The following is a 21,949-nucleotide window of genomic DNA, read 5'->3' on the forward strand; positions in this document are numbered from 1 at the left end:
GGCTGCGGAGTGTTCGCTTGCGCCTATTATTTAATGCGAAGGTTTCAAAAACAGTTAATACCGTATTTTTATCCACGGGATGGTAATCTGTGGTATTTGGGATAAAAAGACCCTCGCCACTTTTGGCCACCTGCCGGAGTATCCAACATGCTCTGAGGTTGTGCGTTGGTATGGTATCCGCTGTGCTATGAATTTTGCAGGGTCCGTTAAGCCATCCCTCCAATACGGTTCCATGCCCTGTAGAGGGTTTTTGTTTCTTTGTAACTAACTCGGGTGTCTTATGATAGTGCACCCTTTTACTTCGGACTGGGTGTATATTCTTAGCCGGATTATCCCAAAATTTCGTTTTGGTTTTCCAGGCGCTTTCCATCGCACAATACTTTCGTACTATGGATGCCAAGTCAGCGAAGCGTGATATGTCACGGTGACTTAAGGCGTTAAGGATTCCCTTGTCCGTGCAGTTATTACAGAAAAATGAGACTGCGTCTTCCTCGCGACAGTCCTTAACCTTGTTCATTACAAGGAGGAATCTGGCCCAATAATGATGTAATATTTCATGGGGCTCTTGCGTGATGTGGGAAAGATCATTTATGTCTGGGCGGGTGGGTGGAATTGAGTCCGAACCCCTACCCAATCTGAGACCCAGGGGCCGAGGTGTTTCCAATATTGGAATTTCGGGTTCCGGTATATTGCCCGATAAGTCTGGCCCGCTGCGTGACGCTAGGTTCAAGGCTTGGGTGATGTCCTCCCGTAAACGGGTATCCGGCTCGGAGAGCTTAGGAATCCGTACATAGTTAGTCCTCAAGATAGAAGAGGAATCGTCGTATTGTTCCTCCACCACCGCAACATGGTGGGTGACTGGTGGAGAGTTAATCTCCCTTTGATCGGGTTTAAGCCCAATCCGATCATTGTCCGTAGCGACTCCCAAGGTGGCAATGCGATCCAAGAGCTCGTTTAGGGAAGAGAGCTCCATTGGACCCATCTGCTCGGCGAATTCCGAGCCGACGTGGAGGTTGTTTTCGATGACCCGAGAAGTCATCGTCGGGGCAGCAGCCGAACGGTCGGTCATGATGAAACTGCCTAGCCGGAGAGTTTGGCCGGCAGCTAAGGCTCCCCCGGCGGTGATGTTGTTCTTAACAACGAGACAAGGCATTCTTCCTTATGGTGACAGCACATAGGAACTCTCAATGAAAGCACCAATGTCAGTGTCAAAACCGGCGGATCTCGGATAGGGGGTCCCGAACTGTGCGTCTAAGGCGGATGGTAACAGGAGGCTGGGGACACGATGTTTTACCCAGGTTCGGGCCCTCTTGATGGAGGTAAAACCATACGTCCTGCTTGATTATTCTTGATAATATGAGTAGTACAAGAGTTGATCTACCACGAGATCGGAGAGGCTAAACCCTAGAAGCTAGCCTATGGTATGATTGTATGTTGTCCTACAGACTAAAACCCTCCGGTTTATATAGACACGAGAGGGGGCTAGGGTTACACAAGGTTGGTTACAAAGGAGGAGATATCCATATCCGTATTGCCTAGCTTGCCTTCCACGCCAAGTAGAGTCCCATCCGGACACGGGACGAAGTCTCCAATCTTGTATCTTCATAGTCCAACAGTCCGGCCAAAGGATCTAGTCCGGCTGTCCGGAGACCCCCTAATCCAGGACTCCCTCAGCAATATATCTCGGAATGGCTATGTAAATGCCATAATAGGTAGGTATGGTGGCTGTTTTGAGGAAGATATAAGGAGGTTTATTTGTGAAAGAGCGTATCATATCACAGGGTTTGGATGCACCGGCGAAGTTTGCACCAACTCTCAATGTGAGAAAGGGCAATGCATGGTACCGAAGAGGCTAGCAATGATGGAAGGGTGAGAGTGCGTATAATCCATGGACTCAACATTAGTCATAAAGAACTCACATACTTATTGCAAAAATCTACAAGTCATCAAAAACCAAGCATTACGCGCATGCTCCTAGGGGGATAGATTTGTAGGAAAAGACCATCGCTCGTCCCCGACCGCCACTCATAAGGAGGACAATCAAAGAACACATGTTTCAAATTTGTTACATAACTTTACCATACGTGCATGCTATGGGACTTCCAAACTTCAAGACAAGCATTTCTCAAATTCACAACTACTCAACTAGCACGAATTTGATATTATTACCTCCATATCTCAAAACAATCATCAAGCACCAAACTTCTCTTAGTATTCAAAACACTCATAGGAAGATTTTTACTAATCTTGAATACCTAGCATATTAGGATTATAGAAAATTACCATGCTATTTAAGACTCTCAAAATAATCTAAGTGAATCATGAGAGATCAATAGTTTCTATAAAACAAATCCACCACCGTGCTCTAAAAGATATAAGTGAAGTACTAGAGCAAAACTATATAACTCAAATGATATAAGCGAAGCACATAGAGTATTCTAACAAATTCCAAATCACGTATGGCTCTCTCAAAAGGTGTGTACAGCAAAGATGATTGTGGTAAACTAAAAAGCAAAGACTCAAATCATACAAGACGCTCCAAGCAAAACACATATCATGTGGTGAATAAAAATATAGCTCCAAGTAAAGTTACCGATAGAAGTAGATGAAAGAGGGGATGCCTTCTGGGGCATCCCCAAGATTTGGCTTTTATGTGTCCTTAGATTATCTTGGGGGTGCCATGGGCATCCCCAACCTTATGCTCTTTCCACTCCTTGTTCCATAATCCATCAAATCTTTACCCAAAACTTGAAAACTTCACAACACAAAACTCAAAGTAGAAAATCTCGTGAGCTCCGTTAGCGAAAGAAAACAAAAGACCACTTCAAGGTACTGTAATTAAATCATTATTTATTTGTATTGGTGTTAAACCTACTGTATTCCAACTTCTATATGGTTTATAAACTATTTTACTAGCCATAGATTCATCAAAATAAGCAAACAACACACGTAAAACAGAATCTGTCAAAAACAGAACAATCTGTAGTAATCTGTAGCTAGCGCAAGATCTGGAACCCCGAAAAATTTAAAATAAATTGATGGAAGTGAGGAATTTATCTATTAATAATCTTCAAAAATAATTAACTAAATAGAACTTTCCAAATAAAAATGGCGGCAGTTCTCGTGAGCGCTAAAGTTTCTGTTTTTTACAGCAAGATATCAAGACTTTCCCCAAGTCTTCCCAACGGTTCTACTTGGCACAAACACTAATTAAACACAAAAAACACAACCAAAACAGAGGCTAGGTAAATTATTTATTAATAAACCAGAGAAAAAAACAAGGAATAAAAATAAAATTGGGTTGCCTCCAACCAAGCGCTATCGTTTAACGCCCTTATCTAGGCATAAAAAGCAAGGATAGATCTAGGTATTGCCATCTTTGGTAGGCCATCCATAAGTGGCTCCCATAATAGATTCATAAGGTAATTTAATTTTCTTTCTAGGAAAGTGTTCCATGCCTTTCCTTAACGGAAATTGGAATCTCATATTTCCTTCCTTCATATCTATAATTGCACCAATCGTTCTAAGGAAAGGTCTACCAAGAATAATAAGACATGAAGGATTGCAATCTATGTCAAGAACAATAAAATCTATGGGAACATAACTCCTATTTGCGACAATAAGAACATTATTAATTCTTCCCATAGGTTTCTTAATAGTGTAATCCGCAAGGTGCAAGTTTAGAGAGCAATCATCAAAATCACGGAAACCTAACAAATCGCACAAAGTCTTTGGGACCGTGGAAACATTAGCACCCAAATCACATAAAGCATAGAACTCATGATCTTTAATCTTAATTTTAATAGTTGTATCCCACTCATCATAAAGTTTTCTAGGGATAGAAACTTCCAACTCAAGTTTTTCTTCGTAAGATTGCATCAAGGCATCAACGATATGTTTAGTAAACGTTTTATTTTGACTATAAGCATGAGGAGAATTTAGCACGGATTGCAACAAGGAAATACAATCAATCGAAGAGGAATTTTCATAATTAAATTCCTTGAAATCCAAAATAGTGGGTTTAGCAACATCTAGGGTTTTAATTTCTTCAATCCCACTTTCATCAAATTTAGCATCGAGATCTAAAAACTCCGAATTTTTGGAACGCCTTCTAGGTAAAGGTGAATCATAATCAATCCCATCATTATTAAGATTCATATTGCAAAACAAAGATTTAATAGGGGATACATCAATAACTTTTAGATCTTCATCTTTATTTTCATAGGAACTAGAAGAACACGCTCTTGTACAGGCATCTTTCTTAGCACGCATCCTAGCGGTTCTTTCTTTGCACTCATCAATGGAAATTCTCATGGCTTTGAGAGACTCATTGATATCATGCTTAGGTGGAATAGATCTAAGTTTCAAAGAATCAACATCAAGAGAAATTCTATCCACGTTCCTAGCCAAATCATCAATCTTAAGCAATTTTTCTTCAATCAAAGCATTGAAATTCTTTTGCAAAGTAATAAATTCTTTAATATTAGATTCAAAATCAGAGGAAAACTTATTATAATTTCCATAAGAATTGTTGTAGGAATTACCATAATTATTAGAGGGATTACTAGGATAAGGCCTAGGATTAAAATATCCTCTATGCGCGTTGTTACCAAAATTATTCCTACCAACAAAATTCACATCCATAGATTCATTATTATTCTCAATCAAAGTAGACAAGGGCATATCATTAGGATCAGAAGAAACACTCTTACTAGCAAATAATTTCATAAGTTCATCCATCTTTCCACTCAAAACATTAATTTCTTCTATCGCATGCACCTTTTTATTAGAAGATCTTTCAGTATTCCATTGAGAATAATTAACCATAATATTATCTAGGAGTTTAGTAGCTTATCCTAAAGTGATTTCCATAAAAGTGTCTCCCGCGACCGAATGTAAAAGATTTCTAGAAGCAAAATTCAATCCGGCATAAAAATTTTGTATAATCATCCACAAATTCAAACCATGAGTAGGGCAATTACGTATCATTAATTTCATCCTGTCCCAAGCTTGTGCAACATGTTCATGATCAAGTTGCTTAAAATTCATAATATTGTTTCTGAGGGAGATGATCTTAGCGGGAGGAAAATACTTAGAGATAAAAGCATCTTTGCACTTGTTCCAAGAATCAATACTATTTTTAGGCAAAGACGAAAAGCAAGCTTTAGCATGATCTCTAAGCGAAAAAGGAAATAGCTTCAACTTAACAATATCATTGTCCACATCTTTCTTCTTTTGCATATCACACAAATCAACGAAGCTATTTAGATGTGTAGCGACATCTTCACTAGGAAGGCCGGAAAACGGATCTTTCATGACAAGATTCAGCAAAACAACATTAATTTCACAAGATTCAGCATCGGTAAGAGGAGCAATCGGAGTGCTAATAAAATCATTGTTGTTGGTATTGGTAAAGTCACACAATTTAGTGTTATCTTGAGCCATCGTGACAAGCAAGCAATCCAACACACAAGCAAACAAAAAGCAAACGGGCAAAAAGAGGCAAATAGAGAAAGAGAGGGAGGATAGAGAGAGAGGGCGAATAAAACGGCAATGGTGAAGTGGGGGGGAGGAAAACGAGAGGCAAATGGCAAATAATGTAATGCGGGAGATAAGGGTTGTGATGGGTACTTGGTATATTGAATTTTGCGTAGACTCCCCGTCAATGGCGCCAGAAATGGCTCGTTGTCGGGAGTCAAATCTTGACTTGCACGAACCTCCCCGGCAACGGGGCCAGAAATTCTTCTTGCTACCTCTTGAGCACTGCGTTGGATTTCCCCGAAGAGGAAAGGATGACGCAGCAAAGTAGCGTAAGTATTTCCCTCAGTTTTTGAGAACCAAGGTATCAATCCAGTAGGAGGTTGTGCACGCGTCCCTAGTACATGCACGAAACTAATAACTCCTCGCAACCAACATGATAAGGGGTTGTCAATCCCTTCACAGTCACTTACGAGAGTGAGATCTGATAGATATGATAAGATAATATTTTTGGTATTTTTGTGATAAAGATGCAAAGTAAAATAAAAGCAAAGTAAAAAAGCAAAGGAAATAACTAAGTATTGGAAGATTAATATGATGAAGATAGACCCGGGGGCCATAGGTTTCACTAGTGGCTTCTCTCAAGAGCATAAGTATTTTACGGTGGGTGAACGAATTACTATTGAGCAATTGACAGAATTGAGCATAGTTATGAGAATATCTGGGTATGATCATGTATATAGGCATCACGTCCGAGACAAGTAGACCGACTCCTGCCTGCATCTACTACTATTACTCCACTCATCGACCGCTATCGAGCATGCATCTAGAGTATTAAGTTCATGAAAACAGAGTAACGCCTTAAGCAAGGTGACATGATGTAGAGGGATAAATTCATGCAGTATGATAAAAACCCCATCTTGTTATCCTCGATGGCAATAATACAATACGTGCCTTGCTGCCCTACTGTCATTGGGAAAGGACACCGCAAGATTGAACCCAAAGCTAAGCACTTCTCCCATTGCAAGAAAGATCAATCTAGTAGGCCAAACCAAACTGATAATTCAAAGAGACATGCAAAGATAACCAATCATACATAAAAGAATTCAGAGAAGATTCAAATATTGTTCATAGATAATCTTGATCATAAACCCACAATTCATCGGTCTCAACAAACACACCACAAAAAGAATAATACATCGAATAGATCTCCACAAGAGAGGGGGAGAACATTGTATTGCGATCCAAAAAGAGAGAAGAAGCCATCTAGCTAATAACTATGGACCCGAAGGTCTGAGGTAAACTACTCACACTTCATCGGAGAGGCTATGGTGTTGATGTAGAAGCCCTCCGTGATGGATGCCCCCTCCGGCGGAGCTTCGGAACAGGCCCCAAGATGGGATCTCGTGGATATAGGAAGTTACGGCGGTGGGATTAGGGTTTTGGCTCTGTACTTGGTCGTTTGGGGGTACGTAGGTATATATAGGAGGAAGGAGTACGTCGGTGGAGCAACAGGGGGCCCACGAGGGTGGAGAGCGTGCCTAGGGGGGTAGGCGCGCCCCCTACCTCGTGGCCTCCTCCTTTATTTCTTGACATAGGGTCCAAGTCTCCTGGATCATGTTCGGTGAGAAAATCACGTTCCCGAAGGTTTCATTCCGTTTGGACTCCGTTTGATATTCCTTTTCTTCAAAACCCTAAAATAGGCAAAAAAACAGCAATTCTGGGCTGGGCCTCCGGATAATAGGTTAGTCCCAAAAATAATATAAAAGTGGATAATAAAGCCCAATAATGTCCAAAACAGTAGATAATATAGCATGGAGCAATCAAAAATTATAGATACGTTAGAGACGTATCAGTGCTTCACTTATATCTTTTAGAGCACGGTGGTGGTTTATTTTATAGAAATTATTGATCTCTCATGCTTCACTTATATTATTTTGAGAGTATTTTAGAACAGCATGGTAACTTGCTTTGGTTATAAAATTAGTACTAATATGATAGGCATTCAAGATGGGTATAATAAAAACTTTCATATAGAGTGCATTAAAAACTATGAGAAGTTTGATACTTGATAATTGTTCTGAGATATAAAGATGGTGATATAAGAGTTGTGCTAGTTGAGTAACTGTGGAATTGAGAAATACTTGTGTTCAGGTTGGCAAGTCCCGTAGCATGCACATATGGTAACCGTTGTGTGACAAATTTGAAGCACGAGGTGTTCTTTGAGTGCCTTCCCTATGAGTGGTGGTCGAGGACGAGCAATGGTCTTTTCCTACCAATCTATCCCTCTAGGAGCATGTGCGTAGTGTTTGGTTTTGATGACTTGTAGATTTTTGCAATAAGTATGTGAGTTCTTTATAACTAATGTTGAGTCCATGGATTGTACGCACTCTCACCCTTCCACCATTGATAGCCTCTCTTGTACCGTGCAACTTTCGCCGGTACCATAAACCCATCATTTACCTTCATCAAAACAGCCACCATACGTACCTATTATGGCATTTACATAGCCATTCCGAGATATATTGCCATGCAACTTTCCAGTGTTCCTTTTATTATGACATGCTCATCATAGTCAGATTGCTTTGCATGATCATGTAGTTGACATCGTATTTGTGGCATGGCCACCATTCATAAATTTTTTATACATGTCACTCTTGATTCATTGCACATCCCGGTACAGCGCCGGAGGCATTCACATAGAGTCATATTCTGTTCTAAGTATTGAGTTGTAAGTAAATAAAAGTGTGATGATCTTCATTATTAGAGCATTGTCCCATGTGAGGAAAGGATGATGGAGACTATGATTCCCCCACAAGTCGGGATGAGACTCCGGACGAAAAAAGAGGCGATAAAAAAGAATATATAGGGTCGCGCTATTCATCACCCTAGGTGAGGAATAGTTATTCTTCACCCCCCTCTATTTTACCATCAATGCACCATAATTTTACGTTTCGTAAGTTTTGTCTTATTTCCGACGTAAAAAGGGACCGTAACAAAAATATATAATCGCCGTAAAAAATATTTTATGTTATGTAAAATTACAAACGTAAAAATATAGTCTAAAATACACATAAACTACAAATTTTCTTGTCTTATGACCTATATTTTTATTTTCTTATGTCAAATTTTACGTAGTGAATCAATAAGAATGTAACTATTTGAATTTGAAACGTAATTTAATTATGAAATGATCGTAAGATTACCTCGGGTGAAGAATAACTTATTCTGCACCCTGGGTGATGAATAGTAACACTATATATATAGGATCCCCGTTCCCCTTATAGGATCTGAATCGGTACGACAAAAAGAAACAAGCCCACCCCGAAACCCAAAACAAAACACACCAGGTTCGACCCGATCCCACCAAAAAAACCTCGCCGTCTCCCTCCCACGCCGGCACCGCCCACCCCCGCGCACCGGCCGCTGCCCTCCCCCATGCACCGGCCGCCGCCCTCCCCCGCGCACCGGCCGCCGCCCTCCCCGCGCATCGGTCGCCGCCCTCCCCCGCGCAGCGGCCGCCGCCCTCCCCGCCCATCGGTCGCCTCCCTCCCCCGCGCACCGGCCGCCTCCCTCCCCCGTGCTCCGGCCAGCTCCCTCCCCTTGCTCCGGCCGCCTCCCTCCCTGTGCTCCGGCCGCCTTTCTCCCCGAGATCCGGCCGCCTTCCCTGCGAGGTCCCATGGCCGCACCACCGCCCCCCAGCCCCTCCGTCCGCAAGCAAGGGCTTTGGGCCGCCCTCCTCGCCCTGGGTGCTCGGCTGGCCGTCGACGGCAGAAGCGTGGTGGTGGGTGCTCGCGTGTTGGGGTACTGGTGTGCTGCTTCTCCGGCGAGGACGCCGTGCTACACTCGCACCGCCACTCATCTCCATTTTTTCTGGTATATTTCTGTAGTAGTTCTTCAGTGCGCACAAAAAGGACCAGCAGTTCAATTACTATAAATTACTAAATTCCTTAAGCTGGCCTCCTCTTGTACTTTAGATTTTCAATATTGGTCTAGTCAGTATGGTGAAGATGAAGTTCCTTTATTAACTTCTCCGGTTAATATACATGAACATGGTCATCTTTTTTACATGTACTAACATCAGCTCATTCAGAGTTTTTCCTGTGCTTGTAACACAAATCAGCTCAAAATCTCGAGAGAAGTAAGCTCAAAGAAAAAAAATACAGAAGTTCGTAGCCGAGATGTTTGCATATGTTTTGTTGAATTGAATTCCTTCCTAAAAAAGAACTAAAGGAGGTTAAGAAGCATGGTTGTATTTTCTTATGTGTTTTTTTCCCTTCAATTACAGAAAAAAGGACAACTACATATTTTGCAATGTTTCAGCTACAAAAGATACATCAGTTCAAATGAGAACAAACATCAGTTCAAAAAATATATAAAGGAGGCTGTGAGCCAAAATAACTGATATTTTTGTTCTATTTAATTTTTCAGCTGAAAAAGAGAACAATTTCTCTCTATCTATCCTTCTTTTGAGGAAGATTGGGATGGGAGTCGGCGAGGGGGGGGGGCAAAGTGTGTTGTTGCTTCTACAATTTCAAACATGAATTTGAGAAAAGTTATTCCTTGGCTAAGTTCAAAAATTGTCATTCTGTGAAGTTCAACTATTCAACCATGAACTACTAAATGGTGGAGTTGCATTTTGTTTCTTCAGTACATACATGATTGAATGTAATCAATGGAACATATGTCGAATCTCCAAGATAGATTTCATATTTATTTTCTTGCAAGTAGCAAATCTTTCCGTGGATCAGTACAACTTATGTACGACCTTTTGTTCACAAATCTTGTAGTATTGTTTCTACATGAATCTTTTTAGTACTTTGTACAGCAAGTGTTGTCCATTTGTAAAATTATGTGAATGAGTAGCATAAATAAATAAAATATGAAAAAGGCATCCTTCACTCTTGCAGTCTTGAAGGTAATTAAGTGCCTTTAGAAATTCTAACAATCCATCCTAGACTAACCAAAACAGTACATGTTAGTTTTTAAAAAAGAATCTAGTATAAGTTGATCAACGTTTTAATTCTTTTAACTATATATGCACTTCATTATAGTCAACCATTGGTTAATTTGTCAACTGCAAGTGAATAATGATCTTGCATTGTTGAGAAACACCTACCAGAATGTGGTTCAGAAACAAAAGTAAGTTAAAGAGAGGGGGTGCGGTCACTGAACCCTGATGGTGCACTCACGTTGCTAACTGAAATGTTCACTATTTGTATACCACTATTGCATTGTGATATCTATCTTACTAGGCCGAAGGTTCTTAAGGGTGTCCTGATTTGGTCAACATGTTCTCTGTTTATTCTGTTTTAATGTCTGCAGTACATTCCAACTTGGCGTGATTCACATCATCGTTAGCACCATGTTCGCTGGCAAGACTACTGCGCTTCTCTGTCGGCACCGACAGGTACTCACCCCGTCCCATCTCTTGTTTACTGCTTCATTTTTGTGTTGCGAAAATACAGAAAAAACAAGTGAGTTCAAATTGTAAAAAAGTAAGAAGCTAGATGTTAAAAAAAATCAGAAGCCGTTTTAGTGAATCTATATTGAAAATTAACTCATGTTTTAGTGAACCAGAACTGGTTTGTACTTTTTGCTTGATGCGTGTTCATGAGCAGTTCGAAACGTGTACTTGTTCCCTGCTTTGCTATAACACTTGTTAGATTGCTATCCAAAAAATGTCATGTATTCATGAATTTGCTGCTGGTGTAGCAGCCCAGTATATATTTTATCATCAGTTCATAAAGGAAAGCTGAATCAGTGCAATGTGCGTATTAAAAAATCAGTTTTATATTGTATGGTAGTTCGCTGTATAGAAAATTTGTAATAGTTTGGCCAGAATAAAGTTCGCATAGTTCAGACTTGTGAGGCAGTAATGTTCAGTGAGAGAAAATCATCAGTTTAAATATATATGCAGGAGGTTGAGAGCATAAAAAATGTGTTTTTTATGCGTTTAATTTTTCAGCTGTAAGAGAGAAGAATATCTCTCTTTTCTATCTTGCTTCTCAGGAAAATTGGGCAGGGAGTCGAGAAGTCGGGCAAAATGTGTTGCTGCACAAGCACCTACAGTTCCCGGTGGTCGCCTCGGCCACACTTGGCCACGAGCTCGTCCACCATGGTCACTGGCAGCCGTTCAAGTGGAACGCGGACATCAGTCCAAGAAGAACTTGGGATGGCTTCTGGGCAACTGCAGGTTAGAAAGTTCAACATCTGATAGGAATTCAGTGCAGAGAAATGTAGTTTAGAAATCCATCTTCTTTTCTCCCCCACCCCCCCCCCCTCCAAAAAAAGTTTTTCTTCTAAAGCTTGAAGCGAATGGGCTAGGAAGTGTTATAAGAAATTGTTTTGTTTCCGTATATACATTCCATAAGAGAAGATGCATCATGCTGAAAAGCTTGGTTCGGTGTGTGGCCTAGAGTAGCTTGAGACTCTAATGTTCTCTGCACATATTCAGAGTTTAACTAATTCAGTGCAAGTTTTTCTTATGAAAAACTGATATTTTCCGCATGTACTAATCCAATTCAACTGTGGGTGTGTTTAAAAAAGAGTTCAACATGTACTGAAAAATGCCTTCAAAAAACAAAGAGTAAATAACATCAGTGAGTTCTAGTACCTAAATTACAAAAGTTCACCGACAAAAAAATCAGTAAAATATAGTGCTTGAACTAGAAGATCACTCATGCTATTTGCTTAATAGTTTCTCTGTTGTTTCAACTTTTATTTTAATCTTTTCATTTGTAAATTCTGCATCTTTTTTTTGTTTACAAATTATAGGCATGATACTTGTACTGGGACTAGAGTACAAGTATTACTTCCAGGAAAGTTGAAAATAAAACCCGAAGCAAGTTCTTTGTCCATTTGGGCACCCTCCGCTGCTATTGTTTGCTTCACCATGTGGCAAATAACTTGTTGCTGCACTTCAACAATCAGTTTGCCTGTAAGCATAGCAACGAAGTGGCATCCTCGCTGCGTGCCTCTGCCGAGGAGGATGTAGCAGCGGGGTTGAACTCCCCGTTCGTATCTCCTCTCTCTTATCTCTCACCTACAAAAATTGATTGCTAATTTGATTTCTTGTACTGAACTATGATTTTCCATTGATGCAGAGAAGGTGATTGATTGTTCATATGCCCAATGAGAACTGTCATTTTTTCTTAAGGTTTGATGTTACACTACGGCTAAAGTGTTTTAGTTGTTACAAGTTGAAAACTCCACAACAACCTGTGAATGCAAGTTTCAATTTTGGTTGGGATACTAGTATGGGTAGACTTGTATTTCTCGTGATTGTAGAAGCATCTAGGGAAGTAACACAGTATTTATGTGAATTGTTGTCCATTCCATGTGCATGTTCGATAAGTTCAAATTTTAATTTGAGATTTTTGACAAGATATAATAATAGGATTGCATTGTATAGATACATAAGTTCAGTACAGAGATGGTGATTCAGTTCATCTTTTGTATGCATCAGAGTATCTCCTCCCCTTGCCGCACACACATGACGGGTGGTCAAGCTAGTGTTGTTTGCGATTACTAGTCATGACTCTTACGTTGTCATTGGACAAAGAATTTCATTTTCCTTAACACTCGGTAAGGAAAATGATCGTTCAACTTGAATTATATTTTGGACTGATTGTTCAAGTTCTTTTGTATAGAAGATTCAGAAAGTTTTGTTCCTAAAAATGCACTTATTTGGAGTATGCCAATATATATGTATTTCTGAATTTCACTCTTGAATAACAGTTCAACATGTATTACGCCATCAATTCATAATGGAAAGGCAGCAAATAGTTCGATACTTGTGTGTTAAAAACATAACAATATAGAGAAACTTTCGTAGTGGTTCGATGGAATAAATCGCATCAGTACTGACTTGGATCCGTTCTTGCCTATTATGCATTGAAAAATCAATTTTTTTGCCTTTGTTAAGGCTTGAGAAGCACGTATCTCATTTATAATACGCTTTGGCATTTGGTTGATGATATTTATTGCATCCTTCATCACTGATCTTGAGGAGGAGATTCATTTGTGCATTTCTATATTCGTTGTGTAAATCTGTTGATTTTTAATGTTTTAGGGATTTCGGGAGAGTGAGACCTGGAAGAGCACTTTCAGGCGTTATTGGCCATCACAATAAATGACCAAGAAGAGCACTTTCAATAGTCAAGGAAGACAACAACAACAACAACAACAACAACAACAACAACAACAACAACAACAACAACAACAACAACAAAATGCAACAATGCATCATGCTGACATTGATGAAAAGCTATGATTTTGTGCTCCTATTTGTTATTATGTCAATGAGAAACCAACACTTCTTTTCTTCAGGTTTCGTGTTTTAATTGATGAGGTATAAAGAAATTTTCCTATTCAAGTGGAAGCTCCCAGTATATGATGGATGTGGGAGTTATTTTTACATTCACTGTTCGGTGCTTCTTTTTATGTAATGTTTTATGTTTTCAAGTGCTCGATGAAAATTTATGTTCCTAGTAGTTCATGTATTATTGCCTGAGGAGTTCATGTGTTACTGGCCAGTAAGTAAACCTATTAATCACGCTCTCAAGTGTGATGAAAAAATGGCCAGTAAATTGATGAAAAAATATCATCGAGTTCAAAACACGCCGAGACACGCGACAGCCACCCCAGTTCGGGCGTAGTAAGTACCTCAGTACGAGGTAAAAACGGTGGTCCGTTCGGAATAAAAGAAATGGCAGAAAGTCAAATTGTAAAGTTCAAGCAAAAAAGAAACCCCATGAAAATCCTGCTTAGTAAGTACCTCAGTACAAGTCGTAAAATGAGAGAAGTTCAGAACAACATTGTCAAAAAAATGTTGAATTAAAAAAGGAAACAAAACAAACACATTTTCTTTTTGAATAAAATATCATTCAGTTCGATGATAGAAACTATACAAGTACAGGGGCGATGATACAGTAAACCCATGCAAGCATCAGTACAAGTACCCTTTTTCGGAACTATTCAAAATTACTCTACAAAAAATAGCAAAGTCTAGTTAGTGAAAACACACTTAGTACAAACCCATGCAAGCATCAGTACAACTACCCTTTTTCGGAACTATTCAAAATTACTCTACAAAAAATAGCTCAGTACAAATATACATATATATCAGTACAACTACTCGGTTTTTCACACGAGAAAACAGCAGGATCCGTCATGCCGTATTCAAAATTACTCTTAAAAGGTTGCGAAGTAGAGAAAACGTTCAACATGACTAAGTTTCGCATTTTCGATAGCTATCCAACGGTATATTATTTGCCATATTTCGACAAACTTTTTAAAAAAAATAGCGTTCAAAATCTAATTTGACCGTACTCGAATTCGTTTTGAAATCGGAAGGAATTAGAAAAAACATTTCTATACGAAAAAGTTGCGCATTTTACATAGCTTTCCAACACCGTATCATTTGCTTCAATCCGACAAACTGTTTGCAAAAAATCGCGAAAATACGTTTCGCCCAGAATTTTACCGTTTTTCAAATTACTTTTAAATCATATAGAATTAGAAAAAAACAATACATATATGGAAGATGCGGATTTTCACTAGCTTTCCAACGCCATCTTATTTGCTCAATTTCGACAAACCGTTTGAATATTGAGTCCAAAATACGATTCACGTTTTCGGTTTTGAAAAAAATGGTTTTTTCAAAACTGTTCTTAAACCGTAATGATTTTGCAAAAACGTTCAATATACTTGAAATATGGTTGTCAAGAGCTTTCCAACGATATATTACACGCCACATTTTCGACAAAAAAATTACAAAAAGTTTTTGAACTAAAGAAGACGATCTGTTAAACACAACTGAAAGCATCAGTTCAACCGCTTCGAAAACATCAGTACAACCACTTGAAACTGTCAGTTCAAAAAGGGTAACAGAATAATATTCTGTTACGCGTAACAGAATAGCCCAGATGTGTGTGTGTGTGTGTGTGTGTGTGTATAGGACTCCTCTTCTGTACTCTTGGGAGTATGTACTCCCATCCTCAATATACCTCATATACGCATTAATTGTACCTCTTTATTATTCTCAATATACTTCATTAAATATTATAAGATACCCCAATATGAGTTTAGTTAAAAAAATATTATCTGTGACGTACTTTTTGTAATATACCTTTTCACGTACAAACACATCAGTATATACATAAATATTTAAAAATACATAGACTCACATAAATTTTTTCATGAAACTCATTTTGGGGTATCTAATAATTACTAATGAAGTATATTAAAAATAATAAAAAGGTATAAAACATTCATCTATGCGGTATATGAGGAGCGGGAGTACGTACTCCCAGGAGTACACAACCATTTTCATATATATATATATATATATATATATATATATATGAGAAAAAGAGAAAAAAAGAGAAGGGGCAATGTTATTATCGTTTTTCCACACTTGTGCTTCAAATTAGCACCATGATCTTCATGATAGAGAGTCTCTTATGTTGTCACTTTCATATACTAGTGGGAATTTTTCATTATAGAACTTGGCATGTATATTCCAATGATGGGCTTCCTCAAATTGCCTTAGGTCTTCATGATCAAGCAAGTTGGATGTACACCCACTTAGTTTCTTTTGTTGAGCTTTCATACACTTATAGCTCTAGTGCATCCGTTGCATGGCAATCCCTACTCACTCACATTGATATCTATTGATGGGCATCTCCATAGCCCATTGATACGCCTAGTTGATGTGAGACTATCTTCCTACTTTTTGTCTTCTCCACAATCACCATTCTATTCCACCCATAGTGATATATCCATGGCTCGCACTCATATATTGCGAAAACTTGAAAAAGTTTGAAAGGGCTAAGTATGAAACAATTGCTTGGCTTGTCATCGGGGTTGTGCATGATGGGAGCATTTTGTGTGACGGAGATGAAGCATGGACAAACTATATGATTTTGTAGGGATGAGCTTTCTTTGGCTATGTTATTTTGAGAAGACATAATTGCTTGGTTAGTATGCTTGAAGTATTATTATTTTTGTGTCAATACTAAACTTTTGTCTTGAATCTTTCGGATGTGAACATTCATGCCACAATAAAGGAAATTAAATCAAAAATTATGTTAGGTAGCATTACACATCAAAAATTCTATTTTTATCATTTACCTACTCGAGGACGAGCAGGAATTAAGCTTGGGGATGCTTGATACGTCTCCAGCGTATCTATAGTTTTTGATTGTTTGATGCTATTATATTATCTGTTTTGGATGTTTAATGGGCTTTAATATGCACTTTTATATTATTTTTGGGACTAACCTATTAATCGGAGGCCTAGTGCCAGTTTCTGTTTTTTTGCCTATTTTAGTGTTTTGTAGAAAAGGAATATCAAACGGAATCCAAACGAAATGAAACCTTCACGAGGATCTTTCTTGGAACAAACACAAACCAGGAGACTTGGAGTAGAAGTCTGGAACTCCGTGAAGCTTCCACGAGGCAGGAGGGCGTGCCCCCCCACCCTCGTGGGCCCCACGGAGCTCCACCGACGTTCTTCTTTCGCCTATATATACTCTTATACCCTAAAAACATCAGGGGGAGCCACGAAACCACTTTTCCACCACCGCAACCTTCTGTACCCGTGAGATCCCATCTGGGGCCTTTTTCGGCGATCTGCCGGAGGGGTATTCGATCACGGAGGGCTTCTACATCAACATCATAGCCTCTCTGATGATGTGTGAGTAGTTACCACAGACCTTCGGGTCCATAGTTATTAGCTAGATGGCTTCTTCTCTCTCTTTGGTTCTCAATACAAAGTTCTCCTCGATGTTCTTGGAGATCTATTCAATGTAGTACTTTTTGCGGTGTGTTTGCTGAGATCCGATGAATTGTGGATTTATGATCAAGTTTATCTATGAACAATATCTGGTTCTTCTCTGAATTCTTATATGCATGATTTGATATCTTGTCAAGTCTCTTCGAATTATCGGTTTAGTTTGGCCTACTAGATTGATCTTTCTTGCAATGGGAGAAGTGCTTAGCTTTGGGTTCAATCTTGCGGTGTCCTTTCCCAGTGACAGTAGGGGCAGCAAGGCATGCATTGTATTGTTGCCATCGAGGATAAAAAGATGGGGTCTATATCATATTGCTTGAGTTTATCCCTCTACATCATGTCATCTTGCCTAAAGCATGACTCTTTTCTTATGAACTTAATACTCTAGATGCATGCTGGATAGCGGTCGATGTGTGGAGCAATAGTAGTAGATGCAGAATCGTTTTGGTCTACTTAACACAGACGTGATGCCTATATTTCATAATCATTGCCTAGATATTCTCATAATTATGCGCTCTTCTATCAATTGCTCGGCAGTAATTTTTCACCCACTGTAATACTTGCTATCATGAGAGAAGCCACTAGTGAAACCAATGGCCCCGGGTCTCTTTCTTATTATATTGCATCTCTTTTATTTACATCGCATCTCGTTTACTATTTTGCAATCTATACAACAAAAATATCAAAAATATTTATCTTATTATCTTTATCAGATCTCACTTTTGTAAGTGACCGTGAAGGGATTGACAACCCCTTTATCGTGTTGGTTGCGAGATTCTTGATTGTTTGTTCAGGTACTACGTGACTTGCGTGTTATCTCCTACTGGATTGATACCTTGGTTCTCAAAAACTTACGGAAATACTTACGCTACGTTGCTGCATCACCCTTTCCTCTTCAAGGGAAAAACCAACGCATGCTCAAGAGGTAGCACAAACCTATTGACCCAGTGCCCACTGCCAGTTGTTGTTTTTTGCTTGTTTTTTACATCGCAGGAAATCAAAGAGAAACGGAGCCCAAACACCGTGAAAGTTATTGTGGATTTTCTATGGACCAGAAGACATCCAATGGGCCACAACAGCACTTGGGGGGGGGTGCCCCGATGGGGGCACAACCCACCAGGGCCCAGGCGCGCCCAGGTGGGTTGTGCCCACCTCGATGGCCTCCTGCACCCCCTCTTCGCCCTATAAATTCCCAAATATTCCAAAAACCCTGAGGTTAACCCTAGATGACAAGTTCCGCCACCACAAGCGTCTATAGCCACTGAAAACCAATCTAGACCCCGTTCCGGCACTCCGCCGGAGTGGGAAATCATCACCGATGGCCATCTTCATCATCCCGGCAGCCACCATGATGAGGAGGGAGTAGTCCACCCTCGGGGCTGAGGGTTTGTACCAGTAGCTATGTGTTTAATCTCCCTCTCTCTCTCTCTCTCTTGTTTTTGAGATGTCACGATCTTGATGTATCCCGGGCTTTGTTAATATAGTCAGATCATATGGTGTTTCTCCCTCTCTATCTTGTTGTGATGAATTGAGTTTTCCCTTTGAGATTTTGTTTTATCGGATTGAATACTTCTATGGATTTGAGAGCACCTGATATATGTCTTGCATATGAATACTCGTGGTGACAATGGGGTATTATATTGATTCACTTGATATATGTTTTGGCAATCAACTTGCGGATTCCCGAGGTCACATTGGGGTGATCTACGCATAGGGGTTGATGCACTTTCTATTCTTTGTTTCTCCGGTAGAAATCTTGGGGCACTCTTTGAGGTTCTTTGTGTCGGATTGAGTATTATGAATCTGAACTTATTTGGTGTTATTTTAGTACGAACTCTTGGATAGATTGATCAGAAAGAATAGCTTCGAGGTGGTTCCGTACCCTACAAACGATTTCTTCTTATGTTCTCTGCTAGATACGAACTTTGGAGTGATTCTTCATTGCACTTTGAGGGATGGTTATATGATCCAATTATATAAGCATTGTTGAGAGATTGCATTAGCGAAAGTATGGACCCTATGCCTCATTTTCAAGCATTGCAATACCGTTTGTGCTCCGTTTTATCAATTGCTACCTTGCTGTTTTTTATTGTTCATATTACAAAAATCAATATCTACTATCATTACTACGCTTTTATTACCATCTCTTCGCGGAGCTAGTGCACCTATACAAATTACCATCGTATTCGGTGTGTTGGGGACACAAGAGGCTTTCTATTATTTGGTTGCACGGTTGTTTGAGAGAGACCATCTTCATCCTATGCCGCCCACGGATTGATAAACCTTAGGTCATTGATACGTCTCCAACGTATCTATAATTTTTGATTGCTCCATGCTATATTATCTACTGTTTTGGACATTATTGGGCTTTATTATACACTTTTATATTATTTTTGGGACTAACCTATTAACCGAAGGCCCAACCCAGAATTGTTGTTTTTTTTGCCTATTTTAGGGTTTCGAAGAAAAGGAATATCAAACGAAGTCCAAACGGAATGAAACCTTCGGGAACATGATTTTTGGAACGAACAAGATCCAGGAGACTTGGACCCTACGTCAAGCAACCAATAGGGAGGCCACGAGGTAGGGGGGCGCGCCTACCCCCAGGCACGCCCTCCACCCTCGTGGGCCCCTTGTTGCTCCACCGACGTACTTCTTCCTCCTATATATACCTACGTACCCCCAAACGATAAGATACGGAGCCAAAACCCTAATTCCACCGCCGTAACTTTCTGTATCCACGAGATCCCATCTTGGGGCCTGTTCTGGAGCTCCGCCGGAGGGGGCATCGATCACGGAGGGCTTCTACATCAACACCATAGCCCTTCCGATGAAGTGTGAGTAGTTTACCTCAGACCTTCGGGTCCATAGTTATTAGCTAGATGGCTTCTTCTCTCTTTTTGGATCTCAATACAATGTTCTCCCCCTCTCTTGTGGAGATCTATTCAATGTAACCTTCTTTTGTGGTGTGTTTGTTGAGACCGATGAATTGTTGGTTTATGATCAAGTTTATCTATGAACAATATTTGAATCTTCTCTGAATTCTTTTATGTATGATTGGTTATCTTTGCAAGTATCTTCGAATTATCAGTTTGGTTTGGCCTACTAAATTGATATTTCTTGCAATGGGAGAAGTGCTTAGCTTTGGGTTCAATCTTGCAGTGTCCTTTCCCAGTGACAGTAGGGGCAGCAAGGCACGTATTGTATTGTTGCCATCGAGGATAACAAGATGGTTTTTTTATCATATTGCATGAATTTATCCCTCTACATCATGTCATCTTGCTTAAGGTGTTACTCTGTTCTTATGAACTTAATACTCTAGATGCATGCTGGCTAGCGGTCGATGTGTGGAGTAATAGTAGTAGATGCAGGCAGGAGTCGGTCTACTTGTCTCGGACGTGATGCCTATATACATGATCATACCTAGATATTCTCATAACTATGCTCAATTCTGTCAATTGCTCGACAGTAATTTGTTCACCCACCGTAAAATACTTATGTTCTTGAGAGAAGCCACTAGTGAAACCTATGGCCCTCGGGTCTATCTTCATTATATTAATCTTCAAACACTTAGTTATTTTCATTGCCTTTTATTTTACTTTGCATATTTATCATAAAAATACCAAAAATATTATCTTATCATATCTATCAGATCTCACTCTCGTAAGTGACCGTGTAGGGATTGACAACCCCTTATCGCGTTGGTTGCGAGGATTTATTTGTTTTGTGCAGGTGCGAGGGACTCGCGCGTAGCCTCCTACTGGATTGATACCTTGGTTCTCAAAAACTGAGGGAAATACTTATGCTACTTTGCTGCATCACCCTTTCCTCTTCAAGGGAAAACCAACGCCAGTGCTCAAGAGGTAGCAAGAAGGATTTCTGGCGCCGTTGCCGGGGAGGTCTACGCGAAAGTGAACATACCATGTACCCACACAAACCCTTATCTCCCTCATTACATTATTTGCCATTTGCCTCTCATTTTCCTCTCCCCCACTTCACCCTTGCCGTTTTATTTGCCCTCTCTCTCTATCCTCCCTCTCTTTCTCTATTTGCCTCTTTTGCCCGTTTCTTATTTGCTCTTATGGTTGGAGTAGTTGTTTATTTATTACTAAACAGAGAACCTAAGACCTATGGATCCTCATCCACTATCTAATCTTTTTAAGAGATCCAATTATGATGAACCAATTGCTAGTGAGTTTTGTGTAGTAGGTTATCTTTATGAAGTTTTGCTTGAAATTCGTGAATCTGAAAATTTTGATAAAGTACTTTATGGAGTGATTCACGATAGATCTTTGAATAAAAAGCATGACTGCAATGATTTTACTATAAATTCTCTTGATGTCAATTGTGCTAATAATATGCAAAACCCTAAGCTTGGGGATGCTAGTTTTGCTATGTCCTCTACTTGTTGCAATGATCATGATTGGGGTGATTCTTCTTTTGATCTTGAAAATTTATTTAAGCCCCATGATGAATATGAGATTGATAATAGTGTTTGTGATATGATTGAAAGTGAGTTTGTAAGAGTGTTAACTTTAGATCCCACATATTTGGAGAACATTCGATCTTATGAAATTTTTGATAAAAGTGGGTTTCGAGAGGTCATGACTTTAGTTAATGTTAATCCCACTATTTTGGAAGAGTGTCAACTTTGCATGCATGTGGATCGTGTTA

The 21,949-nt window shown here is 39.6% G+C and overlaps 1 protein-coding gene across 1 annotated transcript in view; it reads right to left on the reverse strand.

The window, feature by feature from the left end:
* LOC123083918 (protein BZR1 homolog 1-like) overlaps positions 1-9,016 on the reverse strand; it is a 48,621-nt gene extending 39,605 nt beyond the window's left edge. The window contains exon 1 of the mRNA XM_044505782.1: positions 8,855-9,016. Coding sequence (XP_044361717.1) covers positions 8,855-9,016 — 162 coding nt within the window. The remainder of the gene's footprint in view (positions 1-8,854) is intronic.
* Between the last annotated feature and the right edge of the window lie 12,933 nt (positions 9,017-21,949).

The sequence above is a fragment of the Triticum aestivum genome, chromosome 4A (assembly GCF_018294505.1).
Source record: "Triticum aestivum cultivar Chinese Spring chromosome 4A, IWGSC CS RefSeq v2.1, whole genome shotgun sequence".
In the NCBI taxonomy this organism is placed as follows: domain Eukaryota; kingdom Viridiplantae; phylum Streptophyta; class Magnoliopsida; order Poales; family Poaceae; genus Triticum; species Triticum aestivum.